Source organism: Heloderma suspectum, chromosome Z, assembly GCF_057233095.1.
Source record: "Heloderma suspectum isolate Gila_16-S chromosome Z, 16-S_ref, whole genome shotgun sequence".
NCBI classification, from domain to species: domain Eukaryota; kingdom Metazoa; phylum Chordata; class Lepidosauria; order Squamata; family Helodermatidae; genus Heloderma; species Heloderma suspectum.
In genome coordinates this window covers 6,040,616-6,059,900 of record NC_139476.1, presented here as the reverse complement: position 1 = coordinate 6,059,900, position 19,285 = coordinate 6,040,616, and the positions used below count along the sequence as shown (strand labels likewise).

The following is a 19,285-nucleotide window of genomic DNA, read 5'->3' as shown; positions in this document are numbered from 1 at the left end:
TTCCACCCTAAGACTAAAAGCAAGGCTTCCGTAGGTTCGGTTGGCTCCCCCACCCCCAATTTTTCCTTTGTTAACGTCTTGCCTGACGAAGAGTTCTGGAGAACTCGAAACTTGCACACTACTTTGTGACCTAATAAAGGAATTGCCCTAATATAGATTTTGAGATACTTATGGCTGACACAGCTACCTTTGCTTTTAGCATAATCTTAGGCGTGCTTACACAGAATTCAGTGCTACCATGTTCAGTGACTGAACTTTGTGTAGCTTCTGCCTCAATAAGGCTGGTAAACATAGGATTTCAGCACAAATAGGTTACTGGTAAGGTACAACATGCCTCTGGAACTCCCTACTGCTACAAATTAGGCAGGCGCCAACCTTTCTCAGTTTTCTGCACCTATTAAAAACATACCTTTTCCAACAGACATTGCCAGGGGGGTAATTTTGACCTCTGTATATCACTTAGAAATTTAAGTGATTCATAAATATTGTTAAATAAAGCATGTATATCGCACCCTAAGAATAACCTATATAGCTCATGGGTGGAGAATATGTGGCTGTTGAATTCCAGCTCCCATCAGCTTCAATCATCATGGCCAATGGTCAAGGATGATGGGAGCTGTAGTCCAACTACTTCTAGAGGGCCACACATTCCCCACCCATCATAGATTCATCAGTAGGCATCAATCTTTTTTAAACTTCCAAGGCTGGGTTAGGTAAAAGTGAACATCTGCATAACTTTAAACGTATCTAGAAGTTAACTTTACCTTTATTATACTGTACAATAGCCAAAGCTTTCCAGGCAGTTCGCAATATAAAGCTTAAAAGCCACGTAAAACCATAAAAAAGTTTACAGTAACAACAGTAAAAATCAAAGTTAAAACTCAGCAGCAGCCCAAGAGCCAGAAAATACTAACAATTTTTAAAAACGGAGAGGCAAAAGACTACTCTGAGCTACTCTGAGCGGGTCATTTCCACAGTCTAAGTAGGACAGGGAGTGGGTTTAACCTTAAAACAGGAGACCAAACAGATCTTAATTGTAATTTTGTTTTAATTCTCTGTGTCATCCACGTGAAGACTCCCAGCGTGGGAGAGTAATAGCGGACTTAATTCGACAGAGAACCGGGAATGCGAGGCTGAGATTCTCTAGTTTGTTTCCCCTTTGCCGCTTTACTCCGGCACTGCGCCATCGCGGGGGCGTGACCAGCGTTTGAGGAAGCCGCGCCTTTTCGCGACTCCTCCCCCCCTTCCCCTGGAGCTCAAGCTGCGGATTGGCCAGCCGGCCGGGTGACCGTTACAGCTCGCGCCAGTGCTGCTGCGCCGCCGCCTGCGCGTGCTCCGTCTTCCACCCCCTCCCTCGCTCCCAAGAAGGAGGGCGCTCCTTCGCTTTGAGGCCGTCGATTGGCTGCCTCCGGAGTCCCCCGGAACGTTCTCGGCCCTGATTGGCTAAGCGGAGGGGGCGGGCGGCCCCCACCCTCCCAGTCAGGTGCGCAGCTCCCGCGGACGCGGCTGACAGAGGCAGGCGGAGGCGGCGGCCGCAGGAGCGGCCTCCCTCCTCCTCCTCCCCGCAGCCCTCCCGGGAAGATGGGGCGGACCGGGCCCCGGCGCTGACGGACGGACGGACGGACGGAAGGGCGGGGCTCTAGCGGAAGGGGCGGGGCGCAGGTAACGGAGGGGAAAGGGGCGGGGCTTGGCCGTTGAGTGACAGGCGCTGCAGGAAGAGGGGAGGGGGCTGGAGGGCCTTGGCCGATGTGTGGTGGGGGGCTTTGAAAGGCCTCGAGAGAGGCCGGCCAGAATGGGCCTATGAAAAGCCTCGTTGTATCAGGCCGCCCACGTAGCCCAGTATGCTGTTTCCGACAGTGGTCAGCCAGGTGGAGGAAGCCCACACACAGCCGTCCCCTTCTGCCTGGCATTCAGGGCTAGACCGCCCTGGAGGTTCCCTTTAGATGTCGTGGCCACAGCGGAGTTAGTGCGCTTCCCCTTTCTCCAGGGATCCGTCTAATGGCCAGGGATGGGCCTCTGGCAGCCCTACTCCAGGTGCTGTTAGACTCCCATTGGCTCCCTCCCCATTGGCGATGTTGCCCAGAGCTGAGGGGGAGTTGTGGGCCGACAGCATCTGGAGGGCCACAACAGGAATGTTTTACTGTTTCCATAATAGGAAAGGTAAAAATGGCCTCCTTTGGTTGGGCGAAAAGCCCCCTGCCCTGTGGAGGGGCCGTGGCTCAGGGATTCAGGCCCTGCTTTGGACGCTGGAGGTGCCAGGTTCAATCCCTGACATCTCCAGGTTGTGCTCCGAAAGACCCCCTGACCGAGAACCTGAAGAGCTGCTGCCAGTCAGTGTCGGAGATAATATCAAGTTGATGGTCTAACTCAGTAGAAAGCAGCTTCTTCTACTCCTACTTAAACTATCCCTTTACTCAGAACCATGAGGACTAGACTCTTATTTTATATTTAAGGGCCCCAATGCCAGAGCACCTGCTTTGCATGCAGGAAGTCCTAGGTTCAATCTCCTGCTTCTCCAGGTAGGGCTAGGAAAGGCTCTTGTCTGAAACCCTGGAGTGCCACTGCCAGTTAATATTGACAATACTGGGCTGCATGGAGCAATCATCTGATGCAGTCTAAGGCAGCATCCTATGTTCCCCGCTAGCTCGGTATCTTATTTCCAAGAACAGTCAGCCAGGCGTCCCAAGGAGGGGAAGCCCATTGGAGCCAATAGCTGTCCCCCTTCTGCCTGGTATCCGTAAGAACAGCAGAAGAGCCTCGGCTATTGGGCGGTATAGAAATGAATGAATGAATGAATGAATGAATAAATAAATAAATAAATAAATAGCCTGCAAAGGCCTATCTCATCCAGTGTCCTGTTCCCACAGGGGCCAGTCAGAGGCCCTGACAGGAAGCCCACAACAGGAAATTTACGCCACAGCACCCTCCCACTTGTATTCCCTAGCAACTGGTATCGGGAGATGTACTGTCTCAGTTAACACACAGGTGTAGACTGCATCTGTAGCTGGAAGTTTGATTTAGGGCATAATCCTATGCATATTTAGACAGAAAAAGTCCTACAACTTTTGGGCAGCATTCCCCAGCCAGCATGGTAGGCCCCTTCCTCTTTCTCCATGAATTTGTCTAACCTCTTGACCGATTTGCTTTTATGTTTTAAATATATTTTCGTATTTGATCTTATATTTTCTTGTCATCAGCTGCTTTGCGCACCATTTGTAGCAGAAAGGTGAGATAGAAATGAATTGAATAAGCTTATTAATAAGGAGGGATTGGGAAGCCACCCTGCCTTGTTGGATTGGGTGAAAAGCCCGTCTAGGCCAGTATCCAGTTCACGTCCAGTTGTCTTCCGTGGCTAATGGCTGTTGATAAACCGTTTTTAAAAGCCATTGAAGGTGGTGGCCCATCTCCCCTTCTGTGTTTGCATTTTGTGCAGTGTGAAGAATGAAAAAGGGGGATGGGTAGGAGGCCAAGAACTGGGGTGAGCGTGTGGCAATTTGGGGGTGGAGGAGTGTTGAGAGTGCGTGTGTGCCGGGGGGAGGCTTGATTGGGAGGTAGAAAATGGGATGGGGTGAAGGATAGGCTGGGAAAGGGCTGTAGCTCAGTGGTAGAGTCCCTGCTTTGCACGCAGACAGTCACAGGTTCAATCCATGGTACCTCCAAGTAGGGGGGCTGGAAAAGAATCCTGCCTGAAACCCTGGAGAGTCCTGCCAGTTCATGTAGATGGTCCAAGGGATTAACTCTGTAGAAGCTAGCTTCCTATGTTCCTATTTAAAACCAACCCTTTTTTCAGAGCCATGAGGACTGGAATCTTCATTTTTAAAAGGCTTGTAGCTCAGTGGTAAAGCCCCAGGTTCAATCGACTCAAGGCAGGGTTGGGAAAACTCCTGCCTGAAACCCTGGAGAGCTGCTGCCAGTCAGGGTGAATGATACTGGGCCAGATGGACCAATGGTCTAAGGCAGCTTCCTACGTTCCTTTAGATAAGGATGCTGCTGCAGAGAATTTCCCACTCTTATTCCAAGAGAAAACAGGATAGGCTAAAATGCCTCTGATTAATCTCCACCTTTCTAACGCTCAGTGCTCTCTGCTCAGACTTCAACCCGGTTTGGGGTTTCTTGATCATTAACCGATAGAATACAGTTGTCCAGGAATATCTGTATCCTGTGGGCTCTTGCCGTTCCGCCAGGTTTTTGAATACACTCACTGTCCATCTGTCCTCCTGTTATGTCTTGAAAGCTGTGAATTATGCAGGGGGCAGCCCAGTATGACACCCAGTAGCAGCCTAAATTGTCTGATCCTTGGGAGAAACGCCCCCCCCCCTCCCCTGTCCATTTATTTAGTGCATGAATATTCGGCTTTTCTGACGCCATGGAACCCGAGGTGGCTTACGCGGGCTTGGAGCACAGACTGGATCTAGACTCGATATCAGCATGGTTACTGCACTGTGTGCCTTGGGACAGTTCCGTTGGCATCAAGGGGTCCCTGCTGCTCTTTAGTAGAGAGCACCTTCCTTGTAGCTGTACCACCAAGCCTCTACTGCTGGAGTAGGGAACATGTGGCCAGATGAAGTTGGACTCCAGCTAATGTCTGCCCCAGTCAGTGCTCAGGGATGATGGGAGTTGTAGTCCAACAAGTTCTTGAGGGCCACAGCTCCCGCATCCCTTGCTGTACCTCAATGGCTCCGTAGCAGGGTGTTCTTAGTGGCTCCCTATGCCTGTGGAGCACCTTTCCCTTCCGACGCATCTTTCCTTTCCGACGCATCTTTCCTTCCCTTCCCTAGATGGCCATGCCTCTCTCCCTTTTCCCTCAACCACAGATAGTTTGGTGGTTTCCCGGCTTTCATGTACTCCTCCTCCCCCATTGTAAAAGGTTGAGATACCTCTTTGAAGGCTTTAAACTAAAGCAGTAAGAGCTTTGAGCAACAATATGTTGGTGCTTTGACCCCACCCCTTTTACCTTCAGCCCTGCCCACCACTGGAATGTGGCCCCCAAGAGTGTCTCCAAATTGTCAATGTACTAAAGAACACCTCTGCTTCCAGGAACAACTGTACATCGCTTCCTGGATCTTGTTGCTAATTGATGCATGGAGCATCCATTTCTTGAATGGAATGTAGAGAGCTCTGGGGAGAGTTCTTTCCATTTGTTCTTTAATTTGCTGAGATGCAATGGGCAACATCTGCTGGAAAGGATCCCCCCTCCTCCCCCCCCTTGTATTCCTCTGTCCATGAGCTCTTGCTCTGTCCATGAGCTCTGTCATTTTTGTTGGTTGCACAAGCGTTGAGGATTTGCCTGGTTGTGTGTGATTTATTTCTGAGTAAGGTGGTCACCCCGTTCAAGAAATCTTAGCTAATTCATTGCGTGAGTTCCAGTTGATGAGATTCAGTTACACATAAGATCTGCGTAAATTTGCATAAAATACTCCCCCTTCCCCCCCGCACACCCAAATGCTTATGAATGCTCCTGGTGACCCACTTCCCTCTTTTCCTCTTCCCTCCCCACCCGTTTTTCCTTTTGTGTCGTGCACATTTTTTAGATTGTAAGCTTGCCAGCAGGGACTTACCTTTGCTTGGCTGAGGAGTGGAAGAAAAATATTTTAAATGCTTAAGTAATAAACTCATGGGTAATAGGTAGCCTGTAAAGGTGAGCAAATGTGTGCTTGAGTGAGAGTGAGAGAGGGCAGGGGGGAGATTGTATGCATGGGAACTGGTGAGCAGCGGTGAGGTGGGGGCTGTCAGTGGAGACCCCCCACCCCCCGCTGAATGAGGCAGCAAAGGGACAAATGAGGCCTTGCCTCGGAAGCTGTTTTGACCCACATCTCTCCTTCTTTCACTTCAGGCTTATCATGCTTCTGCTGTTTGGCTGCTGAAGCTGGTGCGCCCCCCCCATCGCCATGACCACCGGCGACTGCTGCCACCTCCCTGGCTCGCTGTGTGACTGCCCAGGCAGCGCCACCTTATCCAAGTCGGTGGAAGACTCTGACCTTGGGCGCCCCCAGTACGTCACCCAAGTCACGGCCAAGGACGGACGGCTGCTCTCAACCGTCATCAAAGCCCTGGGGACGCAAAGGTGAGGACGAGGCGCCCCCGGCTTGGCTGAGGGATGGAGCTGGGGCATGGCAAGCCCTGGAGAATGCAACCCCCAGCTCCCCCGGTTAGGCAGATCAGTTTAAGTCCAAAGCATCCTGGCTGAGCAAGCTTTGACCTTTTGAGTTGATTTGATAGCCTTCCACTTCTCAGGATGGTGTGGAGCAGGAGGGCTGGAGAGGACGATGCCCACCCAAAAGGAACGAAAGCAGCATTGATGGCCTCCTTTCGCTCTGGGCTTGAAAAAGGTCTTGGGTTTCTAAAGGTGCCAGTGGTAGACTGTGACTCGTGACGCCCGAGTCAGGAAAAATACCCACCCCTGGGAGCAAGCGGCAGGTTCATCAGGCATCGAGATCCCAGGAAGACAAGGCCGCATGGTGATTTTTCAGCTCAGGATCTGCACCCTGACCCTGAACACACAGCCTTTCTGGGGCAGAAAGGAGCTTCCAGGCTTCCAGGCGTGACGACACCAGCTTAGACCTTGAGATGGTTAGATCCATATCTGTGCAGAGAATAAAGCCTTGTTTAAAGTGATATCCTGCAGCCTTCCCCAAGCCGGGACCCTCCAGAGGCATTGGGCAACAACTCCTGTTGCCCCCAGCCATGCTGGGGGCAATGGGACTTGAAGCCCAATGCCTCTGGAGGGTGCTGTTATGGGGAAGGCTGCTTGAATTCAAGTGGGCACGCCTGTTGCAGAGCACTTTGAGAGCCCCTGCAGACATGCTTCGGGGGGCGCCTCCTTGGCTTCATGAGCCGAAAGGGCACTGACTGCTTCCTTGGGAAAGGATCTGTGGCAGGGAGGCATTCTCAGTGTCAAGGCCAATCTGAGGCAGGGGCGGAGCAGCCCTTGGTGGCCAAGCCTCAGTCGGCGTGTCAGGGCAGAGGACAGGCAAGCCCGTTCTGGGGTGTCAGTCGCGGAGCATGACATCCCGAGGAATGCACCAGAGGCGCATTTGCTTGGTCCAAGCCTGGGACCTTTGGGGTTCTCTAATATTGTCACAGGAACTAGAAACTTTACAAGTTAGCCAGTTGTTTTTTCTGGATCACAGCCCAGGGGCGAGGGTTTCTTCTGCAGGGCTGGGGATCTCCCTGCTTCCTCCGTTATGAGCCAGACTGCTGTCCCCCACTAGCCTCTGGTGGGGGTTTCAGCCCCTTGCCGTTTGCCTCTCTCTCCCTGCAGCGATGGCCCCATCTGTCGGATCTGCCACGAAGGGGGGAGCGGAGAGGGCCTGCTCTCGCCCTGCGACTGCACCGGCACCTTGGGGGCCGTGCACAAGAGCTGCCTGGAGAAGTGGCTCTCCTCCTCCAACACGAGCTACTGTGAGCTCTGCCACACGGAGTTTGTCGTGGAGCGGCGGCCCCGGCCTCTGACAGAGGTGGGTGCGCCTCCTTCGCTTGCCGCTGGGGGCGGGAAGGGAGCAGTCGCAGGCAGGAAGGGGAAACACCGACAGCAAAAGTGCCCTGTAAACTCGCCTTCCCCACCAGCATGGCCCCCTCCAGATGGCAGGGCCTACATTTCCCATCATCCCTAACCTACTGGCCTTGCTAATGGGGTTGTAGTCCAAAGAATTTGGAGGGCACCGCATCGGGAAAGGCCGCCTTAAATTGGCAAACATAATCGGGAAACGTCAGTAGAGCAGATTTAGGGGTGTGCAAATTGTGTCTGGACTCAAGTCTCCATTATCCCCTCTTCCTCTCCCCCACAGGGAGGGGCAGGGTCTTGCTTATGTTGTCATGCTTGTGATGCCCCTACCCTCTTCTGCCAGCTTGGAATTGGGGGTGGGGAGGGTGGTTCGACCCTGTAACTCAGGGTGGGGAACGTCTTTCAACCTGAGGGCTGAATTTTGTAGAAGCTCTCGGGGGCCGCATTCCATTTTGGAGACGCTCTCGGAGACTGCATTCTGGTGGTGGGCAGGTCTGAAGGCAAAAGGGGAGGGGGCAAAGATAGAACAAAAAATACCAGCATGTTTTAGCTTAACACCCTCTTCCTGCCAGGAACTAAGCCTTAGTAGAGGTATTTTAGCCTTTTAGAAAGGGGGAATAAACTGCATGAAAGCTGGGATATCACCAAAAGATTGATGATCAGGCAAAGGGGGTGGAATAGGGCTAGGGAAAGGGGGCATGGATATCTGGGGAATCCCCAGACAGCTGGATTCTGACCCCAGGAGGGCCAGATGGATTGACTTGCGAGGGAGAGAGACATCTAGAGGCCTCTGTCTGGCTTGGGGCAAGTTGGTTTCCCTTCCATGCTGCCCTTTTCTTAATCCCAAAGTGAAATGTTTTCCTGCCTGGAGGGGTCCACCTGGAAGAGGTTACATTGGGATGACTTGTGGTTGTGGGCTGTACAGGGGAAAAATTAGTAAGAGGAGCAAGGTGGAATTATAATGTTTTGCTTGCTGACATTTGCCACTTAGCAGGAGTGCTCTCTTTCCCTTTAAAAAAAAATTTGGCCAATTATTTTGCCCTCCTTGCCTGACATTCCCCTTTCTTTTCCTCTCTGCAGTGGCTGAAGGATCCTGGGCCGCGCAATGAGAAGCGGACGCTCTTCTGCGACATGGTGTGTTTCCTCTTCATCACCCCGTTGGCTGCCATCTCAGGCTGGCTGTGCCTCCGCGGCGCCCAAGATCACCTGCAGTTCAACAGCCGTCTGGAGGCCATCGGCCTGATTGCCCTGACCATAGCACTTTTCACAATCTATGTCCTCTGGACACTGGTGAGTGTACCTGTGGGTTTGTCTGTCTTGGGCATTATTATCGTTATTTGGGAAAGGACGGTAGCTCCATCCCCGGCATGTCCAGGTAGGGGTAGGAGAAATCGTTGTCTAGAAGGACCAGTGGTCTAACTCACTGAGACAGCTTCCTGTGTTCCTGTTCAAATCAGCCCTTTATTCAGAACCATGAGGACTGGAATCTCTAGAGCTCAATGGTAGAGCAACTCCTTTGCATGCAGAAGGCCCCAGGATCCATCCCCAGCATCTCCAGATAGGGCTGGAAAAGACTCCCATCTGAAACCCCGGAGAGCTGTTACCAGTTGGTGTAGGCTATCTTGAGCTAGATGGACCCATGCTCCAATTTGGAATAAAGCAGCTTCCTATGTTTCCATTATTTAGATCATGCCATCAGTGTTCATGGAGACAGGTCCCTGCCTAGAGGAGCTTACACTCTCAACATCAACATAGGGGGAACTGAAGGGGAGGAAAGCAGGATGGCATTTTGTTCAGTTGTATGTGCTTTGGCTTGGCTGCAGTAGGGCAGCCTTCCCTGCAGGCTGGTGGACTACAGCTCCCATTATCCTTGGCCATCGGCCCCGTTTGCCAGGGCTGATGGGAGTTGCAGTCAAAACCCTCTGGAGAGCAGCAGGTTGAGGAAAGCTGTGTTACAGAATATCAAAAAACAGGAGAGCAAGTAGCAGGAAAAAAGCTTTCATGAGCCTTTTTTCCTGGCACTTGAGAACATTTTTTCCTCTGTTTTTGATATAATTGGTGCCTTCCCTCTCGCTGATTCTTTGTGTTACAGAACACACAGTTCCATGTGCATTAACTCATCTATGCTGTTCAGTTTATTTAACATTAAGCGACTTGTTCTTGGAGAGGAATTTGCTATTTACGGTTTTCAAAGGAGAAGAAAAATAACCTGATTTTAAAATTGAAATGGTTGTTTAAAAGCAGGGTGGGCAACTTCGGCGGGCCCAGGAGCCAGTGTTCCTCCCTGGCCCTGCCAGGACAGCCGCCACTGCACAGTTGATCCTGCTGCTGAAACTCGCTGGTGTGGCAGCAGCAGAAAAGCAGCAATTGTCCTTCAAAAACAAGGCACGTGGGGGAAACAGTGGGTTTTTTTTTGCCATCAGAGTAAACAGCGGCAGCAGTGGAGGGGGGGGGAAATGCAGGGGCCACAAAAATGGCCAACATGCAGCCTGTGGGCTGTGTGTTGCCCACCATCGTTTCAAAATTTTCTTTAAAAAACCCCAAACCCGAACCATAGATTTATCACCTTATGCCTGTAACAGCTGGGAGAGTCCAATGAGTAGTGGGGGGGGGGGGTCCTTGCAGTGGGGAGTGAAGCCTGCCTGAGGCTAGAGACCTCGAAGCAGAAGCGGGGAGCAGCCTGATCATCAGGGCAGTGAGGCTCTTATCATACAGGAAACAGAGGGGGCGAAGATCAGGAGACAGGACGGGCTGGAGGATGCGAGCAGAAGGCGTATCACAGGGCCAAACTTCTGGGCTGCACGACAGATCCAGCATCTGCCTTCATGGGGATCACAAGGAGGAAGCAGATACTGGTAGAGCCAGCAGGGGCTGGGGAACAGCCCATAGTTCCAAGGGGAGCGCCTCTGTTGCCCCCTGCCCCCGTTTTCTCTCCCTTGCTGCGGAGGACAGTCTTGGTTGTGCTCTGCATGCAGCTCACCAAGCAGGCCCAGCGCGACTACCGGGGATCTTGGGACTTTGGGAACTTGGGATTGTGCTCGGTATCCAAGGCGAGGTGAGGCGAGAAGTCTCAGCGGCCTGCAACTTTAGCAGCAATCCCCTCTCCGTGGTGGAAAGCTCCAAACGTTTATTCTCTTTCTCCGCCCCAGCCCCCTTCCTAGCAACCACCTGTTTGGTTTTTCCAAATATTGTGGTCGGCCTGACAGCAGTGCCACTTCTCCATGTCCTGACCTGCCTTCCATCAGTTTTGAGTGATGCTGGGGTTTTGCATCTGAGGCACTGGTGCTGGGTGCTCTCGCTCTGCCTCAGAGAGAGTTGTAGCCCAACATTGGGGAAGACAGGGTGTTTCAAAACATTTACACCTTACTTGTTCTGTTAGGAGGTCAGGGTGGCTAATAACAGCAACCATGTATTTATTTGCTGCATTTTTATCCTGCTTCTCCAAAATTATCATCTTCCAAAGCGGCTCTCATCAATCATCCGCATCATCAAACAACAACCAATAAATATAACAATTAAAAACATCATTTCAGTGCACACGTTATATTGTGTTGTCACTGATTACATAATATTGTTTCTTAACCTAAGTTATTGGTTGTTAGTTTGGGCTCTTTACGTTCTCGCTTTTTTATGCTTTTCTTTTTAGCGTGATAATTGTATTTTAGAGATGGGTTCTTGTTATTCTTACGCTTATTTTTATATTCTATAAGCCACTTTGAGTGATGCCCTTTTTGAGGGGAGAAGCAGGGTACATATTTTTGTGTAACTATTTATTTACATGCCACTTTTCTACAGTCTACTGTAGCAAGGTGGCTCACGTTAAACATTAACCAATCAAAAAGGCAACGTTTGAAAGGGAAAAAAAACACCATTTTGTTACAAAACATATCAATAAAAATGCATGGAATGTGCCCCTCCCCCCACTTACGTCCTCCTCCTGATTGTTCTTCCTTTCTCTTTTTCCGCCCCTCTCGTGCCTCCTGCCGGCCAGGTGTCATTCCGCTACCATTGCCAGCTGTACTCAGAGTGGCGAAGGACCAATCAGAAAGTCCGCTTGATGATTCCGGACTCGAGGCGCCCGCACCCCGTCCCGCACTCCCTGCTCTCTGCCAAGCTGCTCAAGAAGAAGGCAGACGAGACGACGGTATGAGCCAGGAGTGGCCCTCCATCAGGGAAGCCAGGCAGGGTGGGCGGCACCCTCTCCTCGCCCAGGGGGAGAGCGGGACAGCAGTTTTTTCTTCGGGAGGCAGAGACTTTTCCGAACCATTGACATGGCCGGAGAGGGGCGCATGGCCGCTTGCGTGTCCCATCAAGTCAGAATGTGGGAAAGACAACCAAGCCCCGGGTGCGTGCAATGAGTTGGGGAGGCGGCGCGTCCGAATGCGCCTGTTGGCCAGGCTCTGTCCTCGAGACAAAAGATAACAAGGGGGAGGGGGAAGAAACCTTCTCCCCCTATATCTATATATCTTATCTTCTATTATCATAATTATTGTTGTAATTATAATTTTGTTCCCCTTCTTAATTTCCACCCCTGTTGTGTTCATCTTCCTGAACGTCCCCACAAAAGGGGTTGGGCTGGGTTGCACATTGCCACTGCGATGCCACGCAGCCAGGAGCCCTCACCTGTTTCGCTCGGTGGAACAGTTGCTGTGAAGGTGCCCCGCCCCATGTGGTTTGGAGCGCCCCCACGTTCTTTCTGCCGATTGAATGTTGGCCGTCGCCAGCGGGAAAAGTGGCAGCTGGAGGCGGAGCAGCTCTACAGAAACATACACCCTGCGAAACGGATGACTCCATTAAAAAAATAATCTTGCAGTGACTTTCTAACATGTAAGAAGCATTGTGCAGATCTGTCGTCTTGATCTCATTCTGGGAATGAATTGGTGCTCTTAACAAAGGATTGGAGGGTCAGGGGAGATTGGCTCCCCTCTCTCCCCCCTCCCAGTGTCTCCCTAAGCCCCTCTCCTGTTTTTTGCACTACATGTTTTTTTTGTGGGGGCTGGGAGGCGTCCAGCTCCCCTCTTCGTCCCCACCCCCCAATTGTTTGGTCAGTGATGTTGCTTTCTCTCCAAGTTAGAGGATTCGGTGCATTTGAGAACAGATTGAAGTATAATCATCCCAGGAGGAGTAAAAAAGAAAAGGAAAAAAAGAGTTTGTGTTGAACTGGAGGTGGTTTTTTTTAAAATAAATGCTGTAACCATCTGGTAGTTTTCAAGAGTTCATAGCAGCTGGCTGTTGTCATTCCCATTCTGCTTGTCCCCACCCCCTTCATGGCTTGAAGAGAGAGGGTCTGTGTCCTTTCCCTTTGCCACCTGAAGTCCTAGCAGCCCTTGGCAGCTTCAACATGCGGGTACACAAGTTCTTGCTCTGCAGGCAAGGAATTTGAGGAATACACAGGACTATGAGTGCTGGGAGATGTTTCCTTTGCCCTTTCCCCCTCAGAGCTTAGGCAGGGTAGAGCTGGTGATACATTCTTACCTGGTTGGTCTCCTGGGGGTGGAGGGGATGCTATCTGTCCAGCCAGCAGTGGACCTGGATCTCTCAGCAGTGGGTGGGTTTCTACAAGCAAACGCAGCTCAAGAGCTGGTGGGCCTGGCAAGTGGGGTTTGGCACTCCAGCAGGCAAGCCCAGGGGCTTTGGTCCCACGAGCCCTCACAGGGTTGTGGACGAAACAAGCTGAGCAACTTTGATTTTGCTTGCCTGCAGCTGCTATTTCTGTTCTTTATGCGAGTTGAACGATGAGGGGGATGGGCTGTAGGTCAGCATTAGAGCACTTGCTTCGCAAGCAGAAGGTTCCAGGTTCAATTCCCAGCATCTTTAGTTAGGGCTTGGAAAGAGCCCCTGCCTAAAACCTTGGAGAGCCATTGGCAGTCAAGGTAGACAATCCTGGGTCCTAAAGGGACCAGCGGCTCCAGTACTGAGCTATGGCACTTCCCTAAACATTCAGCTCATAAAATGGATGAAAACTGCAGCTGAAGGATATTGTAGAGTTGGAAAAAGTGCAGAGGAGGGCAACTGAAATGATCAAGGGGCTGGAGCATCTCCCCTGTGAGGGAAGGTTACAACAGCTGGGATTGTTTAGCCTGGAAAAAAGGAGGGTCAGGGGAGACATGAGAGAGGTCTACAAAATGATGCATGGTGGGGAGAAGTGGATACAGAGACATTTTTCTCCCTCTCTCAAAATACTAGAACCCAATGGGGTCCTCCCATGAAGCTGATTGGTGGGAGATTCTGGATGGATAAAGGGAAGGACTTCCTCACACAGCGCAGAGTTAAACTATGGAATTCACCTCCAGAAGATGTAGTGATGGACACCACTTTGGATGGCTTTAAAAGGAGCTTAGACAAATTCATGGAGGATAAGGCTACTAGTCCTGGTGGCTCTATGCAACCTCCACTATCAGAGGCAGTGTGCCTATGTACACCAGTTGCTGGGGAACATGGGTGGGAGGGTGATGTTGCACTCATGTCCTGCTTGTAGGCAGGACATGGCCACTGTGTGAACAGAATGCTGGACTAGATGGTCTGATCTAGCAGGGCTTTTCTCATATTCTTGTGTTCTGATTGCAATCAGCCCTGTATTCAGAATCATGAGGATTGGAATCTTACTTAATTTGTAGGAGAATGGTTGTAACTCAGTGGTAGAACCCCTGATTTCCCTGCAGAATGTCCCAGGTTCAATCCCCGGCATCTCCAGGTAGGGCTGGGAAAGACCCTTGCCCGAGACCTGGAGAGGTCCTGCCAGTCAGAGTGGACGAGACTAAGCTAGATTGACAAACAGTCTGAGTTGCTCTAAGGTAGCCTCGCCTATATGTGAGCTAGTCTGATACTTTGTTGGTTTAAATCACATCCGGTGTCAGTGAGAAAGGCTGCTGGAGTGGCTTACAAACTGTCAATAAAAACAAGACAGCCCCTGCCCACAGGCTTACATTCTTAATAGACATGACAGAAAAAGAAAAGGGAGGGGAGAGGGAAAAGCAAGCACTCTTTCAGCAGGGGAACAAATAAAGTTTATGTAGTTGTCTCAAGGGTGACACTGCCCCCCCCCACCTCACCGAATAAGGTATTCATTTGTGGCCAGGGCCTCTGCCACAGAGTGTCCCTATTACGTTAAGCTTCTGGTATCTAGGTGTGATTCCTGGATTCCAGCCAGAACATCCCTGGATATTTCTGAGGTTTTTCTGGTGCATCTGTGAAGTGCAGTGGTATAACTTTCCTTCTATGACCCTGCGTTACCCTTCCACCCATGGTAGCTTCCTTCATGCAAGCCCAGCTCTCAGTGATGATCTGTCTAGCTTTGGGAAAAGTTATTTATTTTTATCCCACCCTTTCCCGAAAGAGCTCAGGATGGCCTACATGATTCTCTCTTCCCTTCCCACTCCCCCTTGTCATTGTATTATCACTACAACCCTGCCAGGTGGGTTAGGCTGAGCAAAGGGTTAGGCTTTGGGTCAGCCAGCAAGCTCTGTGGCTGAGCAGGGATTTGAATCTGGCTGGCTGTTATTCTTGTCTGATACTCTACTCAGGGCCAGGGAGACTTTAGGGCTGCAGGATATACTTTGTTTTTTTTGTTTTGTTTTTTGTTTTACTAGAATTGCGGAATCCACCAATTGAAGTCTGGTGTACAGTTCAAATCACAGAATTCCGAGCCCTGGAATGTGTTTTGAGTACCAAGAAGTGAATGGAGCTCATGGTCCTTACATACAAGAATCTATTCAGAGTGATCACTAAGCGTTCTTCATTTCAGCAGTATAGTTTAGGGCAGCGGGGTGGGGAGTCAGAGGTAACTTTAAAGCATACACTGATCAAAGTGGCACATCAAAACCAGCAGCAAAGGATGAAAACAGCACAGCACAAAAACAACAAAGTAGTAGAGAGTAAATCCAGATCTACCTTCTCTCCGCCTTGTAACTACATCATGTTGTCCTTCTCCATGTGATGGGCTATTGAATTCACTGTAGCTGCTGTTCATGCATCAGCATCGCCCTGACCTTTCTGAGGCTTATTCTTTCCCACCCTAGAGTTCATCCTAGCACAAGGTGCTATCTCAGCCATTCTTCCTCTCGATCTGCCTCCTCTGTGGGTGTCCTCTTCTTTTTCCCTGCCTTCTGATTAGTAGGGGTCCTCCATTCTCCCATAAGGCACAGGGACACAAATGATCCCAAACATCTTACAGTGGCCCTGCCTTGTTGCTCTGGCAGATGTTGAGCATCAGTGTGTGCTCTGATGGTGGGGAGTTTATTACAGAGCGGCTCCCCCCCCCCCCCACAAGCCCTTTTTGGCTGTGGTAAAGTTTGACATGCAGAGCTGGGTGGAGATTAACTTCCGTGGGAGCATGCACAGGCTTGGCACTCTTAACGGGATAGTTCTGGCACAGTGAACAACTGTCCCCATATTTGATTGTCATTTAATGATGCACATGCACACTGCAAAAATAAAAAGATTATTTCCGGGGCGGTAGCAGCTGTGTTAATCTGTAGCAGCCAAAACAACAAAGTGTCTCATTAGTCTTAAAGACTTTAATTACATTTATTTAGGAATATGCTTTGGTGGATCCTGTCCACTTCATGAAATGCAAGAAGTATGCATAAAAGATGTTTCTAGAAAGCAATAAAATAGCTTGAAAAAGGTATTTTTTAAATGAACTCTGTTTATTTTTATTTTTAAAATGAATGTCCTGTCTTTTGACAACAGGCTCCCTCCAAGGTGTTAGTCCTTAAGAAGCTAACATCCATGCTCTTTCTTGTGTTCAATGAACTCTGGAGATACCATTTTGTTGTTGTTGTTCAGTCGTTCAGTCATGTCCAACTCTTCGTGACCCCATGGACCATAGCACGCCATGCCTTCCTGTCCTGCGTTCTCTCCCGGAGTGTGCTCAAGTTCATATTCATTGTATCGGTGATACTATCTAGCCATCTCATCCTCTGCCGTCCCCTTCTCCTTTTGCCTTCAATCTTTCCCAGCATCAGGGTACTATAGAGAGCAGCCAATGGATAGAAGTGGTTGTCAAAGGTCCCCATAGAGTTTAGCAAAATAGAACATCCCCCTCGGCCTTGAGTCTGTTCCTACAGCCAAACTAAGAAAAAGGAATGTATGTATACCATGACACATAATATACAACAACTAAAAAAGTCAAAGGAATGCCAGTATTTCTACAACTTCAATGTAATGTAATAAAGTATAAATAGTGAGCACAAAATTGATTGAAAATGATTGGTATAATCCCGAATTATTTAAAAAGCACCACACAAAAATCTAAATCTGTACAATACAATGTAATGGGTTCTCATAGAGCCCAGGTCAGGCTACATACGAATGAAAAAAATCAATATATAGTCCATAAGATGAGAACAAGGCGCTAGTAGTTCATATCACTCCTTGCTGGATGCTCATAGAATTGGTGAACAAAAGAAAACACTCACTTATCTCAAAACAAAGCCAAACGGTTTTGGGCTATGTGGCCTTCCTCAGTGGCTTAAATAAAAATTAATTCATTCCGGCCCAGCCTATTTTAAGGAGCGCCTCCAGCAACACCAGACAGGCCGCTTAACAAGATCAGCCTTGGATGGCCTTCTCTCTGCCCCATCAGCCAGGACAGCTAGACTGTTAAGGACGAGGGAGAGGGCCTTCTTTGTGGTGGCCCCCACTCTGTGGAACTCCCTAGGGAACTCCTCCATGTCCCCTCTTTAATGAACTTCTGCTGCACATTAAAAACCTGGTTGTTTAGGCAGGCGTTTGGGGTGGGTTCGGGTATTTTTAGAAATATGTTTTTGCTGTAGAATGTTATTGTTTTAGACTGTTCTTTTACACACTCTGTACATCGCCCAGAGTGGCTGGGTGACTAATAAATTAAATAAATAAATAAATAAATAAATCTTTTTAAAAACTACTGTGCAACACGGTAAGGCTTGACCAAGGGCTCTCACTAGAATACTGTGTAACAGACCTGGATGGATGTAGAACATGCAGCTAGAAATTTCAATACATTTTTCTTGTGTAAAAAACCCATCCTGGGTAAAAAAAATTATTTTAGAACCAGGGCATGTTTGTGCTATGAACTTGAGCACACTCCGGGAGAGAGCAGAGGACAGGAAGGGCTGGCGTGCTCTGGTCCACGGGGTCACGAAGAGTCCGACACGACTGAACGTTTGTTGTTGTTCAGTCATGTCCGACTCTTCGTGACCCCGTGGACCGTAGCACGCCAGGCCTTCCTGTCCTGCACTCTCTCCCGGAGCGTGCTCAAGTTCATATTCATTGCATCGGTGATGCTATCTAGCCATCTCATCCTCTGCTGTCCCCTTCTCCTGTTGCCTTCAGTCTTTCCCAGCATCAGGGTCTTTTCCAGGGAGTTTTCTCTTCGCATCAGGTGGCCAAAACATTTGAGCTTCAGCTTCAGTCTCTGTCCTTCCAGTGAGCACTCAGGGTTGATTTCACATGACATTTGTGCTACATACTATTTCTTACAGAACGCTGTTGATATACAACAACAGAAAACGGAGAGCTGGTCTGCATGTTAAGAATTGTATAAGCGGCACCTGGAGCCCATCTGGTGAGACGGGTTTTTATGTCTTAGTGAGAAGCACAGACCTCACCTTGCCCACAAAGGTCCCTCTATCAAAGCTATGGTTTTCCCAGTAGCAACGTATGGCTGTGAGAGCTGGACCATAAGGAAGGCTGAGCATTGAAGAATTGATGCCTTTGAACTGTGGTGCTGGAGAAGACTCTTACGAGTCCCCTGGACTGCAAGGAGGTCAAATCAGTCCATCCTAAAGGAAATCAACCCTGACTGCTCACTGGAAGGACAGATACTGAAGCTGAAGCTCAAATGTTTTGGCCACCTAATGCGAAGAGAAAACTCTCTGGAAAAGACCCTGATGCTGGGAAAGACTGAAGGCAAAAGGAGAAGGGGACGGCAGAGGATGAGGTGGCTAGATAGCATCACCGATGCAATGAATATGGACTTGAGCACGCTCCGGGAGAGAGCGCAGGACAGGGAGGCCTGGCGTGCTGTGGTCCATGGGGTCACGAAGAGTCGGACACGACTGAACGACGACAACAACAATACTTGATTATAAGTCAGATCTGCCTATAAGCCATGACAACTAAATGGAGCCTTTGTGCACAGCGCTATGGCACCACTAGACAGCACAGTAAGAAGCAGAGACATCACCTTGCCGACAAAGGTCCGTCTAATCAAAGCTGTGGTTTTCCCAGTAGTAATGTATGGCTGTGAGAGCTGGACTGTAAGGAAGGCTGAGCGCCGAAGAATTGATGCTTTCGAGCTGTGGTGCTGGAGAAGACTCCTACGAGTCCCCTGGACTGCGAGGAGGTCCGATCGGTCCATCCTAAAGGAACTCCGCCCTGACTGCTCGCTGGAAGAGCCCGCGGCACCGTACGGCGCAGATTCTGGGGTTCGCGCCTGCCACGGAGATTCGGGGGATAGAGCGGCGCCCGCCTGCCATAGACGTCGAGGGTAGAGCGCCCCGCATGCGGCTCGGTTTCCCGCGCGTCGTAGCGGCCGCGGAGCTGGGGCGTCGGCCTAGTTCGGCCTCATGGCTATGGAGGAAGGAAGGAAGGCAGAGAATGGCTAGAATGACGCCCCGCCGCCTTCGCGGCCGTTCCTGCTCTATAATTCCCCGCCCTGACTCCCAACGTAACGCCTGTTCTAACCGCAGAAGCAACTGAGGCGCGGAGCGGCGCCGCCGAGCAGGAAAGACCTTTGTCCGTTCTTCTGACCGGAAGTCGAAGCCGCGCGTCGCTCTAGCCTGTCCTATATCTACGGTT

At 50.2% G+C, this 19,285-nt stretch overlaps 1 protein-coding gene and 1 long non-coding RNA gene across 5 annotated transcripts; one reads left to right on the top strand and one right to left on the bottom strand.

Annotated features, from left to right (window-relative positions):
- The first annotated feature begins 1,472 nt into the window (after nt 1-1,472).
- On the top strand, nt 1,473-18,110 carry MARCHF2 (membrane associated ring-CH-type finger 2). Of its 4 annotated transcripts, none has more exons than XM_084825460.1 (6): nt 1,473-1,662; nt 5,834-6,064; nt 7,262-7,457; nt 8,585-8,794; nt 11,496-11,648; nt 17,968-18,110. In XM_084825460.1, exons 2-6 carry the CDS (start codon nt 5,889-5,891, stop codon nt 18,016-18,018), a joined length of 786 nt encoding a protein of 261 aa, XP_084681586.1. In that variant the 5' UTR covers nt 1,473-1,662; nt 5,834-5,888; the 3' UTR covers nt 18,019-18,110. The 4 variants fall into 4 exon arrangements, with proteins under 4 accessions (XP_084681586.1, XP_084681584.1, XP_084681585.1 ...); XM_084825458.1 differs by lacking the exon at nt 17,968-18,110 and adding an exon at nt 15,094-16,819; XM_084825459.1 differs by lacking the exon at nt 17,968-18,110 and adding an exon at nt 13,691-16,144.
- LOC146333566 (uncharacterized) lies at nt 16,200-19,248 on the bottom strand. The gene is made up of 2 exons (XR_014786456.1): nt 18,672-19,248; nt 16,200-16,577 (listed from the first exon to the last, which is right to left on the bottom strand). It is a non-coding gene; the product is annotated as an uncharacterized LOC146333566 (long non-coding RNA).
- Between the last annotated feature and the right edge of the window lie 37 nt (nt 19,249-19,285).

Coding starts and splice junctions, on each gene's coding strand:
- MARCHF2 (XM_084825458.1), top strand. CDS start 5,889: ATGACCACCGGCGACTGCTGCCACCTCCCTGGCTCGCTGTGTGACTGC. Junction 6,065..7,261: donor AAAGCCCTGGGGACGCAAAG/GTGAGGACGAGG, acceptor CTCTCCCTGCAG/CGATGGCCCCATCTGTCGGA. Junction 7,458..8,584: donor GGCCCCGGCCTCTGACAGAG/GTGGGTGCGCCT, acceptor TCCTCTCTGCAG/TGGCTGAAGGATCCTGGGCC.